The sequence below is a fragment of the Saprolegnia diclina genome (genome assembly GCF_000281045.1).
Source record: "Saprolegnia diclina VS20 unplaced genomic scaffold supercont1.35, whole genome shotgun sequence".
NCBI classification, from domain to species: Eukaryota; Oomycota; class Saprolegniomycetes; order Saprolegniales; family Saprolegniaceae; genus Saprolegnia; species Saprolegnia diclina.
In genome coordinates, this window is record NW_008246102.1 from 26,961 (window position 1) to 43,015 (window position 16,055).

Below are 16,055 nucleotides of genomic sequence, written 5' to 3' on the forward strand. Positions count from 1 at the left end.
AGCTGCCGCAAGGTAAAATTGGTCTCCCATCGGGTCCTTGCGCAAGCCCGCGTCGACCAAGGCGCTGGCTAGCGCCGCGCGCGCCGCCGTCGAGACGTTGAAACTGTAGAGCGTGAGTTGGCCAGTCGTAATGGCGCACGTTGCCAGCAGCGGACTCAGTCGCTGTATCCAGCCGTCGCGACAACGGGTTGCAACGTCGATTGCCACGTAATCGAGAACGGGCATTCGGGCGATGACTGCCAATAGCGCTTCGGACGACGCTTCGTTGTACGCACCGCGTTGAAGCATCAGTTCGCGCAGCGAGGTGCAGCGCGGAAGCATCGACGCGAGCGCCAGTGCACCGGCGTCGTCGAGGCGCGTTGTTTTGATTCGCAGCGTCTCCAAAGCGGGCAGCAGCGGAAGAACTGCCGTGAGAGGCGCGATGTCGACGCCTCGCAATGAGTTGTCCTTGAGGTACAACAGCTTGAGGTGCTGCATCGTTGGCAAGGCCGCTGCGAGCTCGGCCACCAGCGTCGTCGAGCACAGCGTTTTCTTGCCTGCGAGATGGAGCGTCTCCAGATGGGTGGCCGAAGCGAGGGAGGCCACGAGGTAGCGGGCGAGTGTTGCTGTATTCGAGCGGCGTCGCGCGCCTTCGTCGCTGGTCCAGCGGAACGTGCGCAGCGTCGGCGGCAGTGGCTGCCCGAAAAGGCCGTGCGTGTTGAAGAACGTCACGTTCTTCAGGTCGACCGTTTCCAGTGTCGTCGAGCGCGAGATCGCCGACGCCAGCGCCGCACCGACGCCGTCACGACCGTTTTCATCGATCGCCACGCTCAAATGGTGTAGTCGGAGGTACGTGGCTGGCCCCGTCTCAACCCACTGGACGAGGCTCTTCACGCTCGATGCGGCGAGACGGTGCACGGTCTCCGAGCCATTGATGTCGACAAACGTGAGCTGCGGCATGCGGGGTGCAGCGCTGATAACGTCGTCAATACTGGCGAGAGCTCCGATGCTGTCGCTCGAGGTTTTGTATCGGATGTACAGCATGCGCACGCGGGGGCACGCGACGAGCGCGTCACGGAGCGCATTCGATTGGTTGGGAAGATCAAAGGCAGCGTCAGGCTCGAACGTGACCGACGTGACGAGGTGGGCGATGGCGTCGACGTACCGGTCCCACTGCGCCATGTTGCCGACGGTGACCGACACTTGCGGTGCGAACGGCGTCGCGGCAGCGTACGCAGCAATTGACGCCGGATCGACCTCGTAGTGATCGAATAAGCGCGTATCGAACGACATGCTCAGTCTGCAAAAACTCACAAAACCACAATGGCGCGTGCCGTCCGTCTTGCCCCAAATCCGGACGACGTCCATCGCTGGCGTATGCTCGGGCAGAACATCCAAAAATGCGACGAGCGCCGGTCGCGACGGGATGTACGCTGCAATGTGCTCGATCGTTTCGAGTGGTAGGCGCATCGAAAGACGTGGCCGGCGATGAATGGAGTAATGAGGGTTCGGAGATGCTAGATTGCCTATTTGGGAATGTAGGTCGCCTGTCAAAACCATCACTCATTGGACGGCACGCATGTTCGAGTGCACAACGCGTGACGGGTACAGCCAATCAGAAGCCAGGAACCGGGTTGCATCAACATCTCGATTTGATATCGGACAAAACAAGCTGTGAGCTTGCACGACGGAAACGACTTGAGTATTATAATAGTTGTCAGGTGGTACGTTACCGGGATTACTAGCACCCCATGGGTTCGGTTTCGACGTGGTCCATCGACAGGCTGCTTGATCGACCGACGATCCTTGGTTTCTTCCCACAACCGGTACTCCCGCGCGGTCAGGCCTCGGCGGAGCACGAGCTGGGGAGACCAATCGATGCACCGGAGGGCCACGTTGCGACTCAAGTATTAGTACTACTGTAGTCGACACATTGTAAAGTCCCGTACCGGTATTGCTGGTGTAGTATGCTATTGTGGCCAGCGCTCAAAGCGAGACACATTACCAGCAATATCGGTCGGTGTTAGTTGAACAACAAGCTACGGTCTTCCAACGAGATGGAACTGAATCGCTCCTGCGTCGCGTCATCGCTGCCACTCGGAGCCGCCACCCAGTAGGATGGGGCTTCCGAAAAGACCTCGCACAAACCCGCGTCGAACAAGACGCTTGCTAGCGCCGCAAGCGCGGGTGTCGAGACACTGGGACTGTAAAGCCAAACGCCCTCGGTCGTAATGACGCACGTTGCAAGCAGCTGACTCAGTCGCTGCATCCAGCCGTCGTTCCAACTTATGCGATGGCGGATCAATAGCGCTTCAGACGACGCTTCTTTGTACTCGCCGCCTTGCACCATCAACTGGCACAGTGAGGTGAAACGCGGAAGCATCCACCAGAGTCCTTGGGCACAATGTGCTGCTGCCAGCAAGCTGGAGCGACTCCAGTTGCGTGGCTGACGCGAGCGAAGCCCCGAGGTGGCGGGTGAGTGTCGCTGCTGTCAGGAGGCGTGGTGCGTGTTCGTCGCAGGCCCAAAAGAACACACGTGTCGTCGGCGGCTGCCCGAAAAGGCCATGCCTGTTGAAGAACGTCACGTTGTTCAAGTCGACCGTTTGCGTCGTTGAGCCCGAAATCGCTGCTGCCACCGCATGACGGTCACATTGTGTAGCCGGAGGCCAATGGCCGGAGGTAGTCGCCGGCCCCGTCTCGATCCACTGAGCAAGGCTGTTGACGCTTGATACGGCGAGACTGCCCCCGGTGTCCGAGCTCTCAGTATCGACATGGCAAAGGTGTGGAAGGTGGGGCGCAGCGCTGAAGACGCTGTCGACACATAGTCGCCCCAGACCGCGCACCGTCCCACGGTAGAGTGTGCCAGTGGCCCGATGGTTGTGCTGTTCAGGTGCAGCCATAGCGTTGAGAACGGTTGCCGGCATGGGTGTTGCACATTTTGCCCGTGATCCGAGAAAGCACATTTTGCCCGTGATCCGAGAAAGCACGTGCTTGCAGTTCTGCCTGCAGAACAAGGTGAAGCTCGACAACGTAGTCGCCCCGGCTAGAAATAGGTTTAGCTTCTTGTAGGTTAATTCACTCACACTTCATTTCGACTCCTTTTGAGCACTTGTCTTCCACCACCCTCGGTGCGCAGACGAAGCAGGCCTCAACAATGGGTACATGGACGTCAGCGCTGTCTAGACTGCAAGGCGGCTCGTAGCACACACGCTTGGCACCACTTTGTCGGTAGAGAGTTCTAAGAACACGAAAGGACACGAAAGACTAGTTCGGTTCACTGAGTTTGTGTAAACACGTACTGAAACGTGGTGCGAGCTGAGCTTGTTGCTGCTGTCGGAGGCAAAACTGTGATGTCAAAGACGAAACCGTGCGCCCAGTTGGCGTCCGTGAGCGTCTTCCAGTTGACGTCGTTGAAGGTGCAGACTATCGTCTTGTCGGCGTTGGTGACACCGCAGACGCGGCCGTCGCCGACCGCGTCTTCGCTGAGCGTTTCGCCAGTCTTGTCAAGCGAGCATTTCAAGAGCGCACCGGATGCGTCGCTTGGACAAGGATTTGATCTCCTCGGCACATTCCAATGCTGTCGCGTGACGCTCGCCGGCTGCATCGTCCAACTCACCGTCACGACAAGACAATATCGTTAACGTTATTGAGGAAAGAGCACTCGACTGGACAGCTCAATATAGCAACCATGGGGCGACGCCTCCGACGTGCGATCCGAAGGTACCCACGCAGTGTCTTCATTTCACCGCCGTTGCAGGCCACAAGTGTTGAGCGCGACCGCCAACGCGGAACACTCTTCTTTCATAGCAAATCGACCGTAGAGAGCCACTTGTTGCATCGTCCTGGCGCATTTTGCAAGCAGCGGGCTCAGGCGTTCGAGTCGCCCGGCGGTGCAGTCGCCAGCAACGTCGACGGCGAGGTGCTCGAGGCGCGGCATCGCGGCCGCCGTCGACAGCAGTGCCGCAGTAGACGCCTCGGTGTACGTTCCTCCGCCCACGAGCACCCGGCGCAGCGCGGCGCAGTGTGGCAGCACGGCAGCGAGGGCCGCGACACTCAAGTTGCTCAGTCGAGTGTTGTCAAGGTGCAGTGACGCCAGCGCTGGCATCATCGGACGCACGTCAAAGAGTTGCGGCATGCATGCGTTCTGAAAGACGATGCCGTCGAGGCTCAGTGTATGGAGTTGCGGCATGGAAGGCAGCGTGTGACTCAACACTCGATTGAGAAATGCTGGACGCAAGGCGCGTGTATATGTCACATGGAGCTCCTCCAAACGAGACGCCGGTGCAAGCGACTGCCCCAAGTTGTTGGCGACGACGTCCCCGAATGAAACTGTGTCCGTGAGCCCGACGTTGGACCAGCGAAAGACCCGCGTGGTCACCGGCAATGGCAATCCATGGAGCCCATGCACGTCAAAGTAGCGCAAGCTGTCGAGCTCGATGTATTCGAGCGTGGTCGACGCCGCCACCGCCTGCGCCAGCGCCTCGCCGAGCGTGTTCTTGCCCACATAGCACATGGTGAGGTCAGTCTTGAACAGGCACAGCGAGACCGCCGGGCGTGAGCGCAGCCACTGGATGATACGCTCGGTCGTCCGAGGCGTGAGCTTCGTCGTGGTACTGCCGCTACCAGCAATATCCAGACGCAGAATGCGCGGGTGTTGATCGATGATTGCGAGGATGTTGTTGACGTACGCCATGCTGCCCGTGTAGTCTTCGTAGTCGTATTGGATCGAGAAGGTCTCGAGTCGGGGGCACCCGGCCAAGGCATCGCAAAGCGCCGTCCCGTCGTCTGCGAGCACCGTTGCCATGTTGCCGGCGCGTTCCGAATGCAACACGGTTGTGTGCGTCACAAGGTGGGAAAACCGTAGCACGCGCCAAAGGCACTCGTGGAGGTTATGGACCGTGGCAGTGACCTTTGGCACGAACGGCGCGACGGCGGCGGCGTGCGTCGTGATGGGCGTCGCGCCATCTTTCATCTCGCGCGCTCGCACCCGTAGGAACGGCCAGCAGGCATCAATGCCGTCGTCCAGTGATGTGTGCACACGCCATTCTTCGCATGGCCGGCGTGTACGCTGGAAGCACATCCAGGAGCGTCCAGAGGTCGTCGGTCCATGGGAGAAACGCCGCGATGATCTCAATGCTCTCGATCGCGAGCGGTGACGAGGGCATATTACTGTGAATTTGCGTGCACGTTGTGAAATGCCGTCCCGACGACCATTTTCGAAGGGTCTCGAAACCACACATTGAGACGAGCTTCAACGTCTGCGCGTCTGAATCTGAATGAAATTTTTGCTCAGATTTGGTACAGCTCGAGGCGCACCTCTGGAAAATGTCTTCTTCCGGCAATTTCGTCGTTGGTGGCAGCCGGATGCGTGTGTGTTCTGTCGCAATTTGGTACCATCACTCGCCGCAGCTGCCGTTGACTGGGATCGCAGCTGCCGTTGATGGGCTTCCACAATGAACCATCACTCACGCACGACGCGACTAGCCACCTCAAATCACTAACTAAATGCACTTCCAGAGGTGATCAGCCGACTCGCAGATGACACCTTCGTGGCTTTTGCGCTTGGAGCATCGCCACCCGACGTCAATCCACGCATTTTACACGTAGGAAATCGATGCAGTTGGGAGCGCCATATATTGGCCGGCCCGGTGCTGCAACGACGTTGAGATTGCATTTCGTGTTGCCTATTGTCGAGTTGGCTACTGGGCCGACAGTCCTTGCAACTCCACTACTGGCATCGCCAACCCGTGATAAACGCATTTTACACGTAGGCAATCCAATTCCCTATTCCAAGGTGCTGGTGAAATGGCATCCGGATAAAATACGAAAAACAACTCCACCCACCATTTGTCCCGCAGATCTGATAGAAGCAGATCTGATTGAAGCATCGAATGAGAACCATCTATGAGTGTTGAGGACGTCGTCTATAATAAAGGAACTGCGCGTTGCTTGGCTTGGGCTCCCTGGACCTACTATAGCAATGGGTCGACAAGATATGGATATCGGAGGAAGTCGCCATGCTTGCGCGAGCTTGGGTGTCGGTGAGCACCAGCTCCGTTGAAGGCGCTGGCAAGAGGGCGGTTCAGTTATGAAACGAAGTCATAGCTCCCTTTCACGCACGGGGTGGTTGCGATTCGAGAACAGCCAGTGGCGCGAGCAAATAATGGTTGGGGAAATTTCAACTTGTGCGTGGTGTGGACTGCACGCCTGCGACAACCGCGCCAATGACCGACGACACCGCCGCATGGCGTCGCTTGTTGGTCCGGGAAAACACCTCGTGCACGAGCTCGTCATCGTCGTCGTCATCGAGCAAGAACTCGAGCCTGTGACGGTGCATGCGCGCTAAAACCGAAATGAGGTGTGCGCGCAAGAGAGCGATGGACAGGTGGAGATGGCAAACTTATTCCATTTTCACGAAAAGATTCACCAATCATAGCCCTCTGAAAAATTAGGAAATTGGACGTCGGATGGAGATGCTCTTATGTGGTTTTTTCCATTAGGGGAAGGGCAACTAGCTTATCTCCAGCTAGATATCACATACTTCGGCTGGGAGCGACGCTTCAGACCAGGCGCCTCTTCTCGCCTACTCAGCTCACGTCAACTTTTGCTTTGCGGAGTAACTCAATACAATGTCTGCTTTCCAGGAGACGACTCTCCCCTCACATCGTGCTTGAGTTTACCGCGGGCGTCACCACACATACAGATGATCATACGATGGGTGCTAGCATTAACGATTAGGATTAGGCGGCGCGCGCGAGGTTGGCGAGCGGCACCATGGTCATGGCCGCAAACGACGCCTAAGATGATAGAAGAATCACATCACACAATGATACTAGATAAAAAAGCCTACGGTCTCCCAACTTCTGTCTATAAATTTCCGCGATTGCGCAATCTGCCCTTCGAGACACTTGACGATCTCCTTGGCTTTCGGGCGCGACGCCGGGTCGTGGCGTAAGCACGCTTCCGTGAGCTGGCGGTACCACTCGTCGCACTTGGCCGAGAGCGTTGGCCGGAGCACGCCGTTGCGCACTTGATCGATGAGCGTCATCTGCCCGAGATGGACGTTCCAGTACGGCCGCTGGTACGTCTCAAGCTCCGTGAGAATGACGCCGAACGAGTAGACGTCGGCCGAGAAGTCATAGTGACCGCCATCAAACACCTCGGGCGCGATCCAGTGCCACGTGCCGACTGCCGATGTCATTGTGTGAATATCATACTGCCGCGAGATGCCGAGGTCGGCGAGCTTGATGTAGTTTGTCGAGCAGAGAAGTACGTTGTCCGACTTCAAATCCCGGTGCAGCAAGTTCTTTTCGTGGAGATCGCAGATCGCATTTGCAATGACCCATGCAATCTGCAGCGTCGAAAACTCGAGCGCGACTGGGAGACCGTCGCGCTTGCGGTTGAGGTAGTGTCGAAGGTTGCCGCTGTTCATGTACTCGAGCACCATCTTGGGCTCGTTCGTGTGGAGGCCGTAGGCCGCGAGGAGCTTGATGATGTACGGCGAGTTGCACCTAGGGTTCGGGGAGGTTAGGGTAATTCCATTTTGAGATGGCGAACCGAATGATGTTTTCAATCTCAATCTCCAGTGCCGCAATGCCTTCCTTGTCAAAGACGGTCTTGATGGCAACTTCGGTCGTTTTGTAGCGACCCTTGTACACGATTCCTTGGCCGCCGCGACCAATCGGCTGCTCGGACAAGAGTTCGATCTCGTCCAGTTCAATCTAACCCCATGCCCCATGAGCGTCTTCACCCGTAGCTCGTAGAGCGAACCTTGGGCGCCTCGAGAACGAGAATACTGTGGAGTTTCTGGGCAATTTTACGGTAGCCGTGCTTGATGGCGACTTGCAAGGGCGACTCGCACGCCTAACATCGCAAGTTTCCGATGTTTGCGCCGTTTTACGGACTTTTGCGTACCTTGTTCTCGATTGTCACGTCGGCGTGTGCTTCGAGGAGGAGGTCGACCATCGGGTCGTCGCCCTTGGAGGCTGCGACAAAGATCGCGGTCCGTCCTTCCTAGTCCAAAGTTGAGTGCCGAGTAAAAGTAGAAAAAATACCTTGTCGGTTTGGTTGACGTTGGCCCCGCCTGCCAAGAGCATCTCGACGAGCACGCTGTCGCCGTTCATCGTTGCGCGCGCGAGCGGCGTGTAGCCGTGCGCATTGGCGCCGTTGACATCGGCGCCCGCCACGAGGAGCATGCCCACGACGCCCTTGTGCCCGGCGGTGACTGCTAATAGTAGCGGACTCTGTCCGTCCTACGCCAGCATGAATATCCCATCGATAGAGTAGGAGGCACACGTACGGTGCCCGGGAGGTTGACGTCTGCGTTGCACGATAGCAGCATGCTCGTAATGGCTTCTTGGCCGTTGAAAGCGGCCATGCAGAGCGGCGTCATACCGCCCTACACACGCAAAAATGAGTACGCCAAGGAGGATCGAAGTCGATACCGGTGGGCCTTGGTTGACATCGGCCTTGGCCTGCAACAGCGTAATGATGGTCGGGAAATGGTCGAGTTCGATGGCGGCGATGAGCGGACTGCGGCCATTCTACCGCGCAGCTTCATTTCGCGCGTTCTTATTCAAGCGGGTCGCACCTCGTCGCCCTTGTTGACGTCGGCACCCGCGTCACTCAGCGTGCGCGTCATCTTGGCGTTCCGGCTCAGAACCGCCGTAAACAGCAAGCTCTCGCCGTTCTAAGATGGACGATTTTTGTCCACATCTGTCTTCTACATCGTCGCTGTACCGTGTTGATCGTATTGGGGCTCAAGCGCTCGTGGACGATCGTATGAAAGACTTGGTCGAGGTCGCCTTGCCGGACCGCGTCGACGAGCTACGCGTCATAGGCCATCAGTTCGTATCGAGTGGGAATAAGATCTACCTTGAACGCCATGATGTCTTCGAGGATCGCGCCCACATTGTCGTGGTTCTTCTCTTTGGCGAGCATCAGCGGAGTCCTCCCGGCCTAAGATTACGTTTCATTATACATCGTCGCACACATAGCAGCGCGGACCCTGGACTTGATGTTGATGTCGGCGTCGGCTTCGAGGAGGAGGGTCACCAAGGACGCGTGCCCCTTCTCGGCCGCGATGTGCAGTGGTGTCTGACCTTCCTGCGCCACGAGATATATAAGAACACAGAAGTCGCGAGAGAGCAACGTACATGGTCGGTTTGGTCGACGTTGGCGTTGGCGCCGAGCAGCAGCGACACCACGGCAGCGTGGCCCTTGACCGCGGCCAAATGCAAAGGCGTCCATCCCGCCTGCCGACACCAACGTAGTCGATACGATGGCACGAGTGAGTGATTACCTTGCTCGTGCTGTTGACGTCAGCGTTGGCCTGCAGCAGGAGCGACACGACCGCAGCATACCCGTTACAGGCTGCGACGTGCAGCGGTGTCCACGCATCCTGTATGATGCTCAGCTCCCACGATAGCAATATATATATGGACGTACCCCCCTTCGTTGGTCGACTCGGGCGTGGGCTGCAATGAGCAAGGCGACGACGGCGACGTGGCCCTTCTCCGAAGCCACGTACAAAGGCGTCCATCCTGCCTGCACTCCACATAAGACAATATTATCCATCATCGGAAACTACACACCTTGTCGTTCTTGTTGACGTCGGCGCGCGCATGAAGGAGCAGCTGGACGACGCTGTCGTGGCCGTTCCACGCTGCAATGTGCAGGGGCGTCTGGCCCACCTGTCGGTGGCGTGAGAATTGAAAGTGAAATTAGAGAGGTGTACGGTATCGATCTCGTTGACGTCGGCGTGGGCGTCGAGGAGGAGTGAGACAACGCGCAAATGGCCCTTGACTGCCGCCAAATGCAAAGGTGTTCGATCCACCTGCAGCCATAATGGCGGCTTGCATCGCGGACGATCGCGTGTACCTTGCTAATGCGGTTGATGTCGGCGCGGGCTTGGAGCAATAGCGCGACGACGGCGGCGTGGCCGTTGAAGGACGCACTGTGCAGCGGTGTCCATCCGTCCTAAGTAGGCGCGGTGACGCCAAGTCGAGTGTAGGATGTCGTACCCGTCGGCCCTTGTTGACGTCGGCGCGGGCCTGCAATAAGATTGCAACGACCTTATCGTGGCCATTCCAGGCTGCGATCAAGAGCGGCGTCTGGCCCACCTGCTCAAACAATGAGTCGCGTGCATCGCTGTACGTTCGTACGCGATCGCTGCGGTTGATGTCGGCGCGCGCCTGCAGAAGCACGGACGCGACTGCGTAGTGGCCCTTGGCTGCCGCGAGGTACAGCGGCGCATGGCCTTCCTATGACGCACACGCGTCGATCGTGCGGTCGTCGGGCGCGTCGTACCTCGTCAAAGCTGTTGGGGTCGAGGCCGGCGTCGAGCAGCTTGGTCACGTCATAGAGGTTACCGTCCTTGGCGGCCTGCGCCAGGCGCACATCCTGCGTCACACGCGCGTTAGCTACGCCGCTACTGCCTCGTCATACCTTCCGGGACCAGAACCATGACATCGTGCTAATGACTGTCGAGCGCGCACGCCGTGTCATCCGGATAATCGCGCGCCGCGTGTCTCTTCCCCTACTTAGTGACATGTGGCGAAACTATCACCTAGCGTTAAGGACATTTGGCGATTCAGCAAGTGATATAAAAGGTATGGCGCGCGCAAGCGCCACACATAGCGGCGAGCACGACGACTGGCGGGCGACAGAGAGGAGACTTGGCGGCGGCCACGGTGTCGACCAATCGACTTGAACTGCAACGCTATCCTGCAGTATAAAAACGACAGCGCCTGTCCGCACCCGAGTAGCCATTGGCAGCAAGCAAACACGCAGGAACGTCGTCTCCGATGAGCTGCGTGAGCGCGCTTGCACAGGCTCTTCAAGGCGGAATGGCCGATAGTGGGTCGCGCGACCGGGACTTAGCGTGTCGTACAAAAAACAGGAGCAAGATCGAGGCCACGACGCCCGAAGCAGCGAAATCGGTCGCCGCACGGAATGCAGTGGTAGCTTGGTCCGGCTCGCGCTGGAAATTCATTGTAAATTCGACACGAAATCGTTGGCGCCGAATTGCAGCCGACGAATCTCAAACTGGAAGCGCCGTCCAAGAACCGACAAGGGAGCAGTTGATCTAGCACGTCTTGGTCTGTGGGCGGGATACGCGGCAGCGACGCTTTCTATCACCTTTTCGCGAACGTCACTAAAGCGGGGCGGTCGTATTTTTTTGCGTCCATATACATTCCACCCAACGCGCGAGCAAATAAAATGGAATGTGGGCGGTCGGGGACGGACGACAGACGCTCGCTTGGCGTCACCGCGCCAGCGTCATTACTGCGTGCTAGCGTCACGGGCCTTGCCTTCAAGTGCGTGTGCGAGCTGCGCCGTCCATTGAAAGGATCCGAGTCGTATTGGCTTCCTGGTGAAGACGGGTCCTTACGGTACTTGCTGGAGGACAGGCTGACTAGCACCGACGTGTCCACGCACCGACACAACATCGGTGCCGCTTGCGTGCACTTTAGTAAATGGACTAGAGACCCAAGCGAAACGCTCGAATCTGGTGGTTACACGTGCGCACGACGTCACGTGATACAGAGCATTTGCAGCCGCACAATGCGACCAGCTTGTGATACAGCAGGTGCAACACTGCGAGGCACGGCCGACGCGCCACGAGATGCCACGTCCAAGCTCGGCGCTAGTTGACAGAGGTATGGGATAACTTAGCTGGCGATGGCCTTCGCAAGCAGGGACGGCGAAGCACGCCGAAGTCAAGTACGAACGAGCGTTCGGTGCACATCCCCGAGAGAACGAATTAAAAGAAAAGCATGGACGACGAATATATATATATTCATGTCACAGAGCTGCACCAGTGCTCGGTCCCTGCAAACGGTCATAGCGTGACCAGCAGCGGACTCGAACCACCGGATAACTTGGGCGAGAACGACGACCAGAGGTATTTGCTGGCGTGAGCAGGTACACGTTGCCTCTTTCAGCACCTCGAGTCGGTTGCTATGCATGGCCCCAGAGATCTCTGGTCGCATGAGGCGCGTCACCGTCACGCTTGGTGGTCGTACTAGAGTTAGGTCCATTGAGATAACTTTCTAGTTCGGCGGATACGGCGGAGGCCCGTCGGGTATCCGGATACTGAATACTCTGTTTCCGCGAATGAGCGTGCCCCAATCGCGCTCGGTTGCTGCATTTCAGCCAATCCGGAGGCTGCATTTCTGCGACATGCCAACCAATAAAGATGCAAGACCGTGGCAGCGACGCGCTTCTGCCCGCCGAGGCAGCGTGGGCTCTCTCGAGGCCATCCTCGCTGAAGGCGTCGAGCCTGATGCGGCGCTCCTTGTGGTATAGCCCATCCGCTCTGCGCTCCATGACGACACGTCTGGGATAGGACGGTGCGTCCGTGCTGCACGTGGCCGTCGCGTCGGGCAACCTCGCAGCCGCACGGCTTCTGCTGGCGGCCGGCGCTGACATCAATCGACCCGACACGGTACAGCGCTTCGCCATATACCGTGGCTTGTCACGACGCTGCGTAGCGCCAGCATTCGCCTCTCTATCGCGCAGCGTTCCGTGGCGACGAGGCTATGGTACGCCTCCTCCTCCATTCCAATGCCAACGTCGACCAGCCCACAAGTGTACCATCGAACCATCAGGACAATGCTCTAGAGAGCGATGACACCTGCATGTAGCTTGACGAGACGCCGCTCATGGCAGCAGCGCAAGAGGGACACGTGGCGATCGTCGCGCTGCTGCTGTCCAGCCATGCACAGGTCGACGCAACCAACTGTGTACTCGACGGACACGTTGTCGATCAATATCACTCATGGCGACGGCGTAGTACGGCGAAACAGCGTTGTACTGGGCGGCCGCGCGGGGTCATGCCGACGTTGCCGCCCTTTTGCTAAGCGCCAACGCCAGTGCGACCTTGCGCACGCCGGTTCCTTCTGCAGCTGCGAATCCAGCACACACCTCTTCGACTGTAGATGGGCCGGTCCCCGCTCCTCGTCGCCGTCCAAGGCAAGGCGTTGGACGTTGTCGAGCATGTGCTGCTGCATGGACCGCTCGACAGAGAAGTACATCTCCGAGTCTGCAACCCTTTATTTGAACCAGCCGCTAGGATGTGCGTGACGCTGCGCTGCTGGCGCTGCGAGATCATTCGGATCCTGTGCTCGTGACGCGCCTCCTGCATGCGACCGTTCGCCCGGTGCGTCGACGTTGCTGTCTGCTGCGTGGATGTGACCAGAGCGTAGACGCACTGGGAAGCGGTTAAAGCGATTCTGGTGACGCGCACTCAAAGTGACTCGGTGCGAGGTTGAGAGAAGCGACTCGTGCTGATGACGCTGGCTCGTAGAGCTTTGCAAATGCGCTGTTGACCATGGTACACTCAGTGTACAAGAGCAATACAAGCGCGCCTGTAGCCGCCTACGCTCCACCTCTGCGACAAAATGCTGCGTGCGCTGGCCAAGGTACTGACGCGACACGGACGGCTTGGACACTGTGTGATGACGTAGGAGGTCGTGGCGGCACGTCGTCGTCCTAGTGCATAGGACGCATCCGCCCAAGGAGCGAGTTCTGTGAGATCAGGTCTCGGCCTTCTTTCGCGATGGGACTGGTCGCTACCGACGGCTACGCAAGCGAGACCAAGTATTCCGAGTGTACACATACGAAGATTCGTACCATAGTCGTCCAGAGCGGGCGGTCGGTTCGCAGCCGAGTACATATAGCCCTTCAGTTTAGTGTTTTTACTTAGTAGAATGCAAACAGCAAAGCGAGAAAGAGCTATTTCGCAGAAATCTCAACTAGTGAAGTTGTGCAGCGATGGTAGCAGGTGCACGACCAAGGTCGGTGGAGACGGTCTCTCCGACTTGGGAGTTGTACAACCTGCTGGACAAGACCTGTGGTGAAGGACCCGGTGTTACCTGCCCCGACGCCTGTCCTACCTGGATCCCACACGGCCAACCTGGACATTTCTTCTCTACGGTCCTATCAACTCGCCAGCGATATACGCTCACATGGGAATGACTTCACTACCGTCGAAGCTTCGCACATACTCTGCGAGATGCGCCCGCACCGGCATTTCCATACAAAAAACAAGTGGAACGGCAGAGCCATCGTGAGTCGACTCACGAATCGTGTTAGTGCACTGCTGTCCTACTGGCCAATATACGATCAAATGGGCGTCGGAGTATTGGGGCCGAAAGTCGCTGATAGCCAATTAGCCACTTTATCGGCACGACGCCGCTCCGCTGGTTCACGTCCCAAGATCTTCACAGACGAAGCCGTGGTCGCTGTGTGGGGTGACATAGCCACTCGATGCTGCAAGGCAGCCACGCAACTCGCATGCTTTGAAACCAACGTTGACACCCGCTGCCTCGACGGCAATATGATTAACGCCACAGCGAGAGACAAGGCGCTGTACGGCGTCCGCCCATCCGGTGCGCTCTCCAAGGGCTCGCTCACCAGCCTCGCTCAAGGCACTGTGTCGTGGGCCAAGGTGGCTGGCGCACCGACGCTCAGCACGATGGCTGTCGGCGGTGGACGTCTTTGTGGCGTCACCAAGGCCGACAAGACGATGGACGATATCAACTGGAAGACGCTGCCAACTGGCGCACGTTGCCGTCTGTGGCAGCACCGTGTTTGGCTCAGCGACAAGCTCAGCTCGTATACATCCCAGTACTAACTTGGACAACAAGACCTAGTCTTTGGCTTCCTTTTTCGGAGCCGCTTTCTTCTCGGACTGCGTCTTCTTCTCCCGGTACCGCCGCAATTCCTCCCTACTTGGCATCAGAAACCCCGCCGCACCTTCAAAGTCGGAGCACCGCTTCTGACGTCGCATGGCGTCGATGGCGGGGGACGGGAATTTCTCTTCTGCGTCGTCCTTCTCGTCTTCGACGACGTCCGTGCTGAGATCCGGGACTAGCCATCATAGAGGTCTACTGCTGCCAGGGCAACTGTTGAGAGTACGGTTGGGTGTCGGCGGGTAGAGCTCGGCCGTGAGTTTGAGCCACATTTTGAGTCGCTTCTCGAGACTGCCATCGTCAAAGTCCTGCGGCCGACTGCCTTTCGGCAAGCCAATGTCTTCGAACGAGTCGGCGCCTACGTTGCGTGTCATGGCGGTGCTGCTGCTTCAAGTGAGGTACCCACCAGCAGGGACAAAGACGGCTTTGGCCGGATCGATCTCCTTGGTCGTTTTGCCTTCGGTGTGGAACACGTGGGCGTTCACACACGTTCGAAACTAGATGCACCATTGATTTACTAAAGAAAGGGAAGGACGAACCTGAGCGCCGAGGGCCTTGTCCTTGAGACTCGTAAATTGCAGCGTCGCACCAAAGGTATGGGCAAGGTACCGCAGCGCCTGTACGATGCCCTTGCGCTTGACCCTATGTTCGCATCATGTATCTCAATACCCGAGTACTTTTTCTACCATGTACCCGTCTTCGTCGCGAAACGCGTCAAACTTGGAGCAGACAATGAGCGTCGGGATCGCGAGCGGGGCCACGTCCTTCTTGTCAGGGTGGGTCGGGCCGTACCGAGCGACGGCGTCCTCCTTGAGCTTCTCGACGGCAGTGGCAGTCGCAGGCGCTTTGGATGCAGCGGCTAGCACGTCAGTGGTGACCGACTTGAGCAGCGTGAGCCACTTGACGAGCCAGGGCACTGCGTCGCCCGGCGTCGAGAGGTCGACGACGACCATGAGAACGGCGTTCGCGACGCGGTCTGGTGACAATGGCACACACAGTAGGTCCTTGACGCGCTTGGTTGCCGCTACATCCAGCGTGAATGCGTGCTCGAGAGAGACAGGCGGACGCACCGAGCTCCCAGAAATGCGCGACGGTCTTGCGATTGGAGCCGGGTGCAGCGCGCCTCGCATAGTAGTAGTCGAGCGCGGCCGTGGGCTTGGGCTCGTCGACTAGCCAAAGCGCTGAGCGTGGCACAAGAGGTTACGGTGTACCTTTGGTTGGGTTGCGAAAGTACATGATGAGCGACGACTTGCCGCTGTTCTTTGGCCCAACGACGAGCGTGTACGAGTCGTCGCCTTCCTTGTTGCTGCTATCGGACGGCTCGTCGCTGTTGTCCATGGCCGAGAGCACGGCGAAGATGTCCTTGCCGCTAGTCAGCGC

At 58.1% G+C, this 16,055-nt stretch overlaps 5 protein-coding genes across 5 annotated transcripts in view; 1 reads left to right on the forward strand and 4 right to left on the reverse strand.

Annotated features, from left to right (window-relative positions):
* Positions 1 to 1,449, reverse strand: part of SDRG_10395 (hypothetical protein) — a gene marked incomplete at both ends in the record, with an annotated part of 3,598 nt that extends 2,149 nt beyond the window's left edge. Inside the window, one exon of the mRNA XM_008616383.1 lies at positions 58 to 1,449. Within this exon, the coding sequence (XP_008614605.1) occupies positions 58 to 1,449 (1,392 nt within the window). The remainder of the gene's footprint in view (positions 1 to 57) is intronic.
* Positions 1,450 to 3,253: 1,804 nt separating this feature from the next.
* On the reverse strand, positions 3,254 to 5,209 carry SDRG_10396 (hypothetical protein; the record flags this gene model as incomplete). Its single annotated transcript, XM_008616384.1, has 2 exons — positions 3,887 to 5,209; positions 3,254 to 3,478 (listed from the first exon to the last, which is right to left on the reverse strand). The coding sequence occupies exons 1-2, from the start codon at positions 5,057 to 5,059 to the stop codon at positions 3,254 to 3,256; spliced, it is 1,398 nt and encodes a 465-aa protein (XP_008614606.1). The 5' UTR covers positions 5,060 to 5,209.
* Positions 5,210 to 6,442: 1,233 nt separating this feature from the next.
* SDRG_10397 (TKL protein kinase) lies at positions 6,443 to 11,054 on the reverse strand. Its single transcript, XM_008616385.1, has 23 exons — positions 10,426 to 11,054; positions 10,288 to 10,380; positions 10,143 to 10,241; positions 10,002 to 10,100; positions 9,859 to 9,957; positions 9,716 to 9,814; positions 9,573 to 9,671; positions 9,427 to 9,525; positions 9,281 to 9,379; positions 9,135 to 9,233; positions 8,986 to 9,084; positions 8,854 to 8,937; positions 8,719 to 8,805; positions 8,570 to 8,668; positions 8,424 to 8,522; positions 8,279 to 8,377; positions 8,034 to 8,231; positions 7,894 to 7,992; positions 7,750 to 7,842; positions 7,537 to 7,700; positions 6,830 to 7,490; positions 6,608 to 6,776; positions 6,443 to 6,562 (listed from the first exon to the last, which is right to left on the reverse strand). Exons 1-22 carry the CDS (start codon positions 10,528 to 10,530, stop codon positions 6,720 to 6,722), a joined length of 2,829 nt encoding a protein of 942 aa, XP_008614607.1. The 5' UTR covers positions 10,531 to 11,054; the 3' UTR covers positions 6,443 to 6,562; positions 6,608 to 6,719.
* A 1,108-nt stretch (positions 11,055 to 12,162) lies between these two features.
* On the forward strand, positions 12,163 to 13,525 carry SDRG_10398 (hypothetical protein; the record flags this gene model as incomplete). The annotated part of the gene is made up of 11 exons (XM_008616386.1): positions 12,163 to 12,282; positions 12,329 to 12,427; positions 12,474 to 12,572; positions 12,627 to 12,725; positions 12,776 to 12,874; positions 12,921 to 13,010; positions 13,055 to 13,141; positions 13,188 to 13,241; positions 13,289 to 13,315; positions 13,356 to 13,403; positions 13,449 to 13,525. 11 exons carry the CDS (start codon positions 12,163 to 12,165, stop codon positions 13,482 to 13,484), a joined length of 858 nt encoding a protein of 285 aa, XP_008614608.1. The 3' UTR covers positions 13,485 to 13,525.
* A 986-nt stretch (positions 13,526 to 14,511) lies between these two features.
* SDRG_10399 (hypothetical protein) lies at positions 14,512 to 16,055 on the reverse strand. The gene is made up of 8 exons (XM_008616387.1): positions 15,887 to 16,055; positions 15,746 to 15,844; positions 15,369 to 15,699; positions 15,215 to 15,317; positions 15,082 to 15,172; positions 14,902 to 15,033; positions 14,757 to 14,853; positions 14,512 to 14,711 (listed from the first exon to the last, which is right to left on the reverse strand). Exons 1-8 carry the CDS (start codon positions 16,011 to 16,013, stop codon positions 14,633 to 14,635), a joined length of 1,059 nt encoding a protein of 352 aa, XP_008614609.1. The 5' UTR covers positions 16,014 to 16,055; the 3' UTR covers positions 14,512 to 14,632.

What these genes read in the sequence shown, in the direction of transcription:
- SDRG_10397 (XM_008616385.1), bottom strand. Translation starts at nt 10,530, where the DNA reads ATGTCACTAAGTAGGGGAAGAGACACGCGGCGCGCGATTATCCGGATG. An exon ending in ACGTCGACCAAACCGACCAT is followed by an intron (nt 9,085 to 9,134) that starts GTACGTTGCTCT and finishes CTCGTGGCGCAG; the next exon opens with GAAGGTCAGACACCACTGCA. An exon ending in ACGTGACAATCGAGAACAAG is followed by an intron (nt 7,843 to 7,893) that starts GTACGCAAAAGT and finishes TTGCGATGTTAG; the next exon opens with GCGTGCGAGTCGCCCTTGCA.
- SDRG_10399 (XM_008616387.1), bottom strand. Translation starts at nt 16,013, where the DNA reads ATGGACAACAGCGACGAGCCGTCCGATAGCAGCAACAAGGAAGGCGAC. An exon ending in AGCCGTCTTTGTCCCTGCTG is followed by an intron (nt 15,034 to 15,081) that starts GTGGGTACCTCA and finishes CACGCAACGTAG; the next exon opens with GCGCCGACTCGTTCGAAGAC. An exon ending in CTACCCGCCGACACCCAACC is followed by an intron (nt 14,854 to 14,901) that starts GTACTCTCAACA and finishes TATGATGGCTAG; the next exon opens with TCCCGGATCTCAGCACGGAC.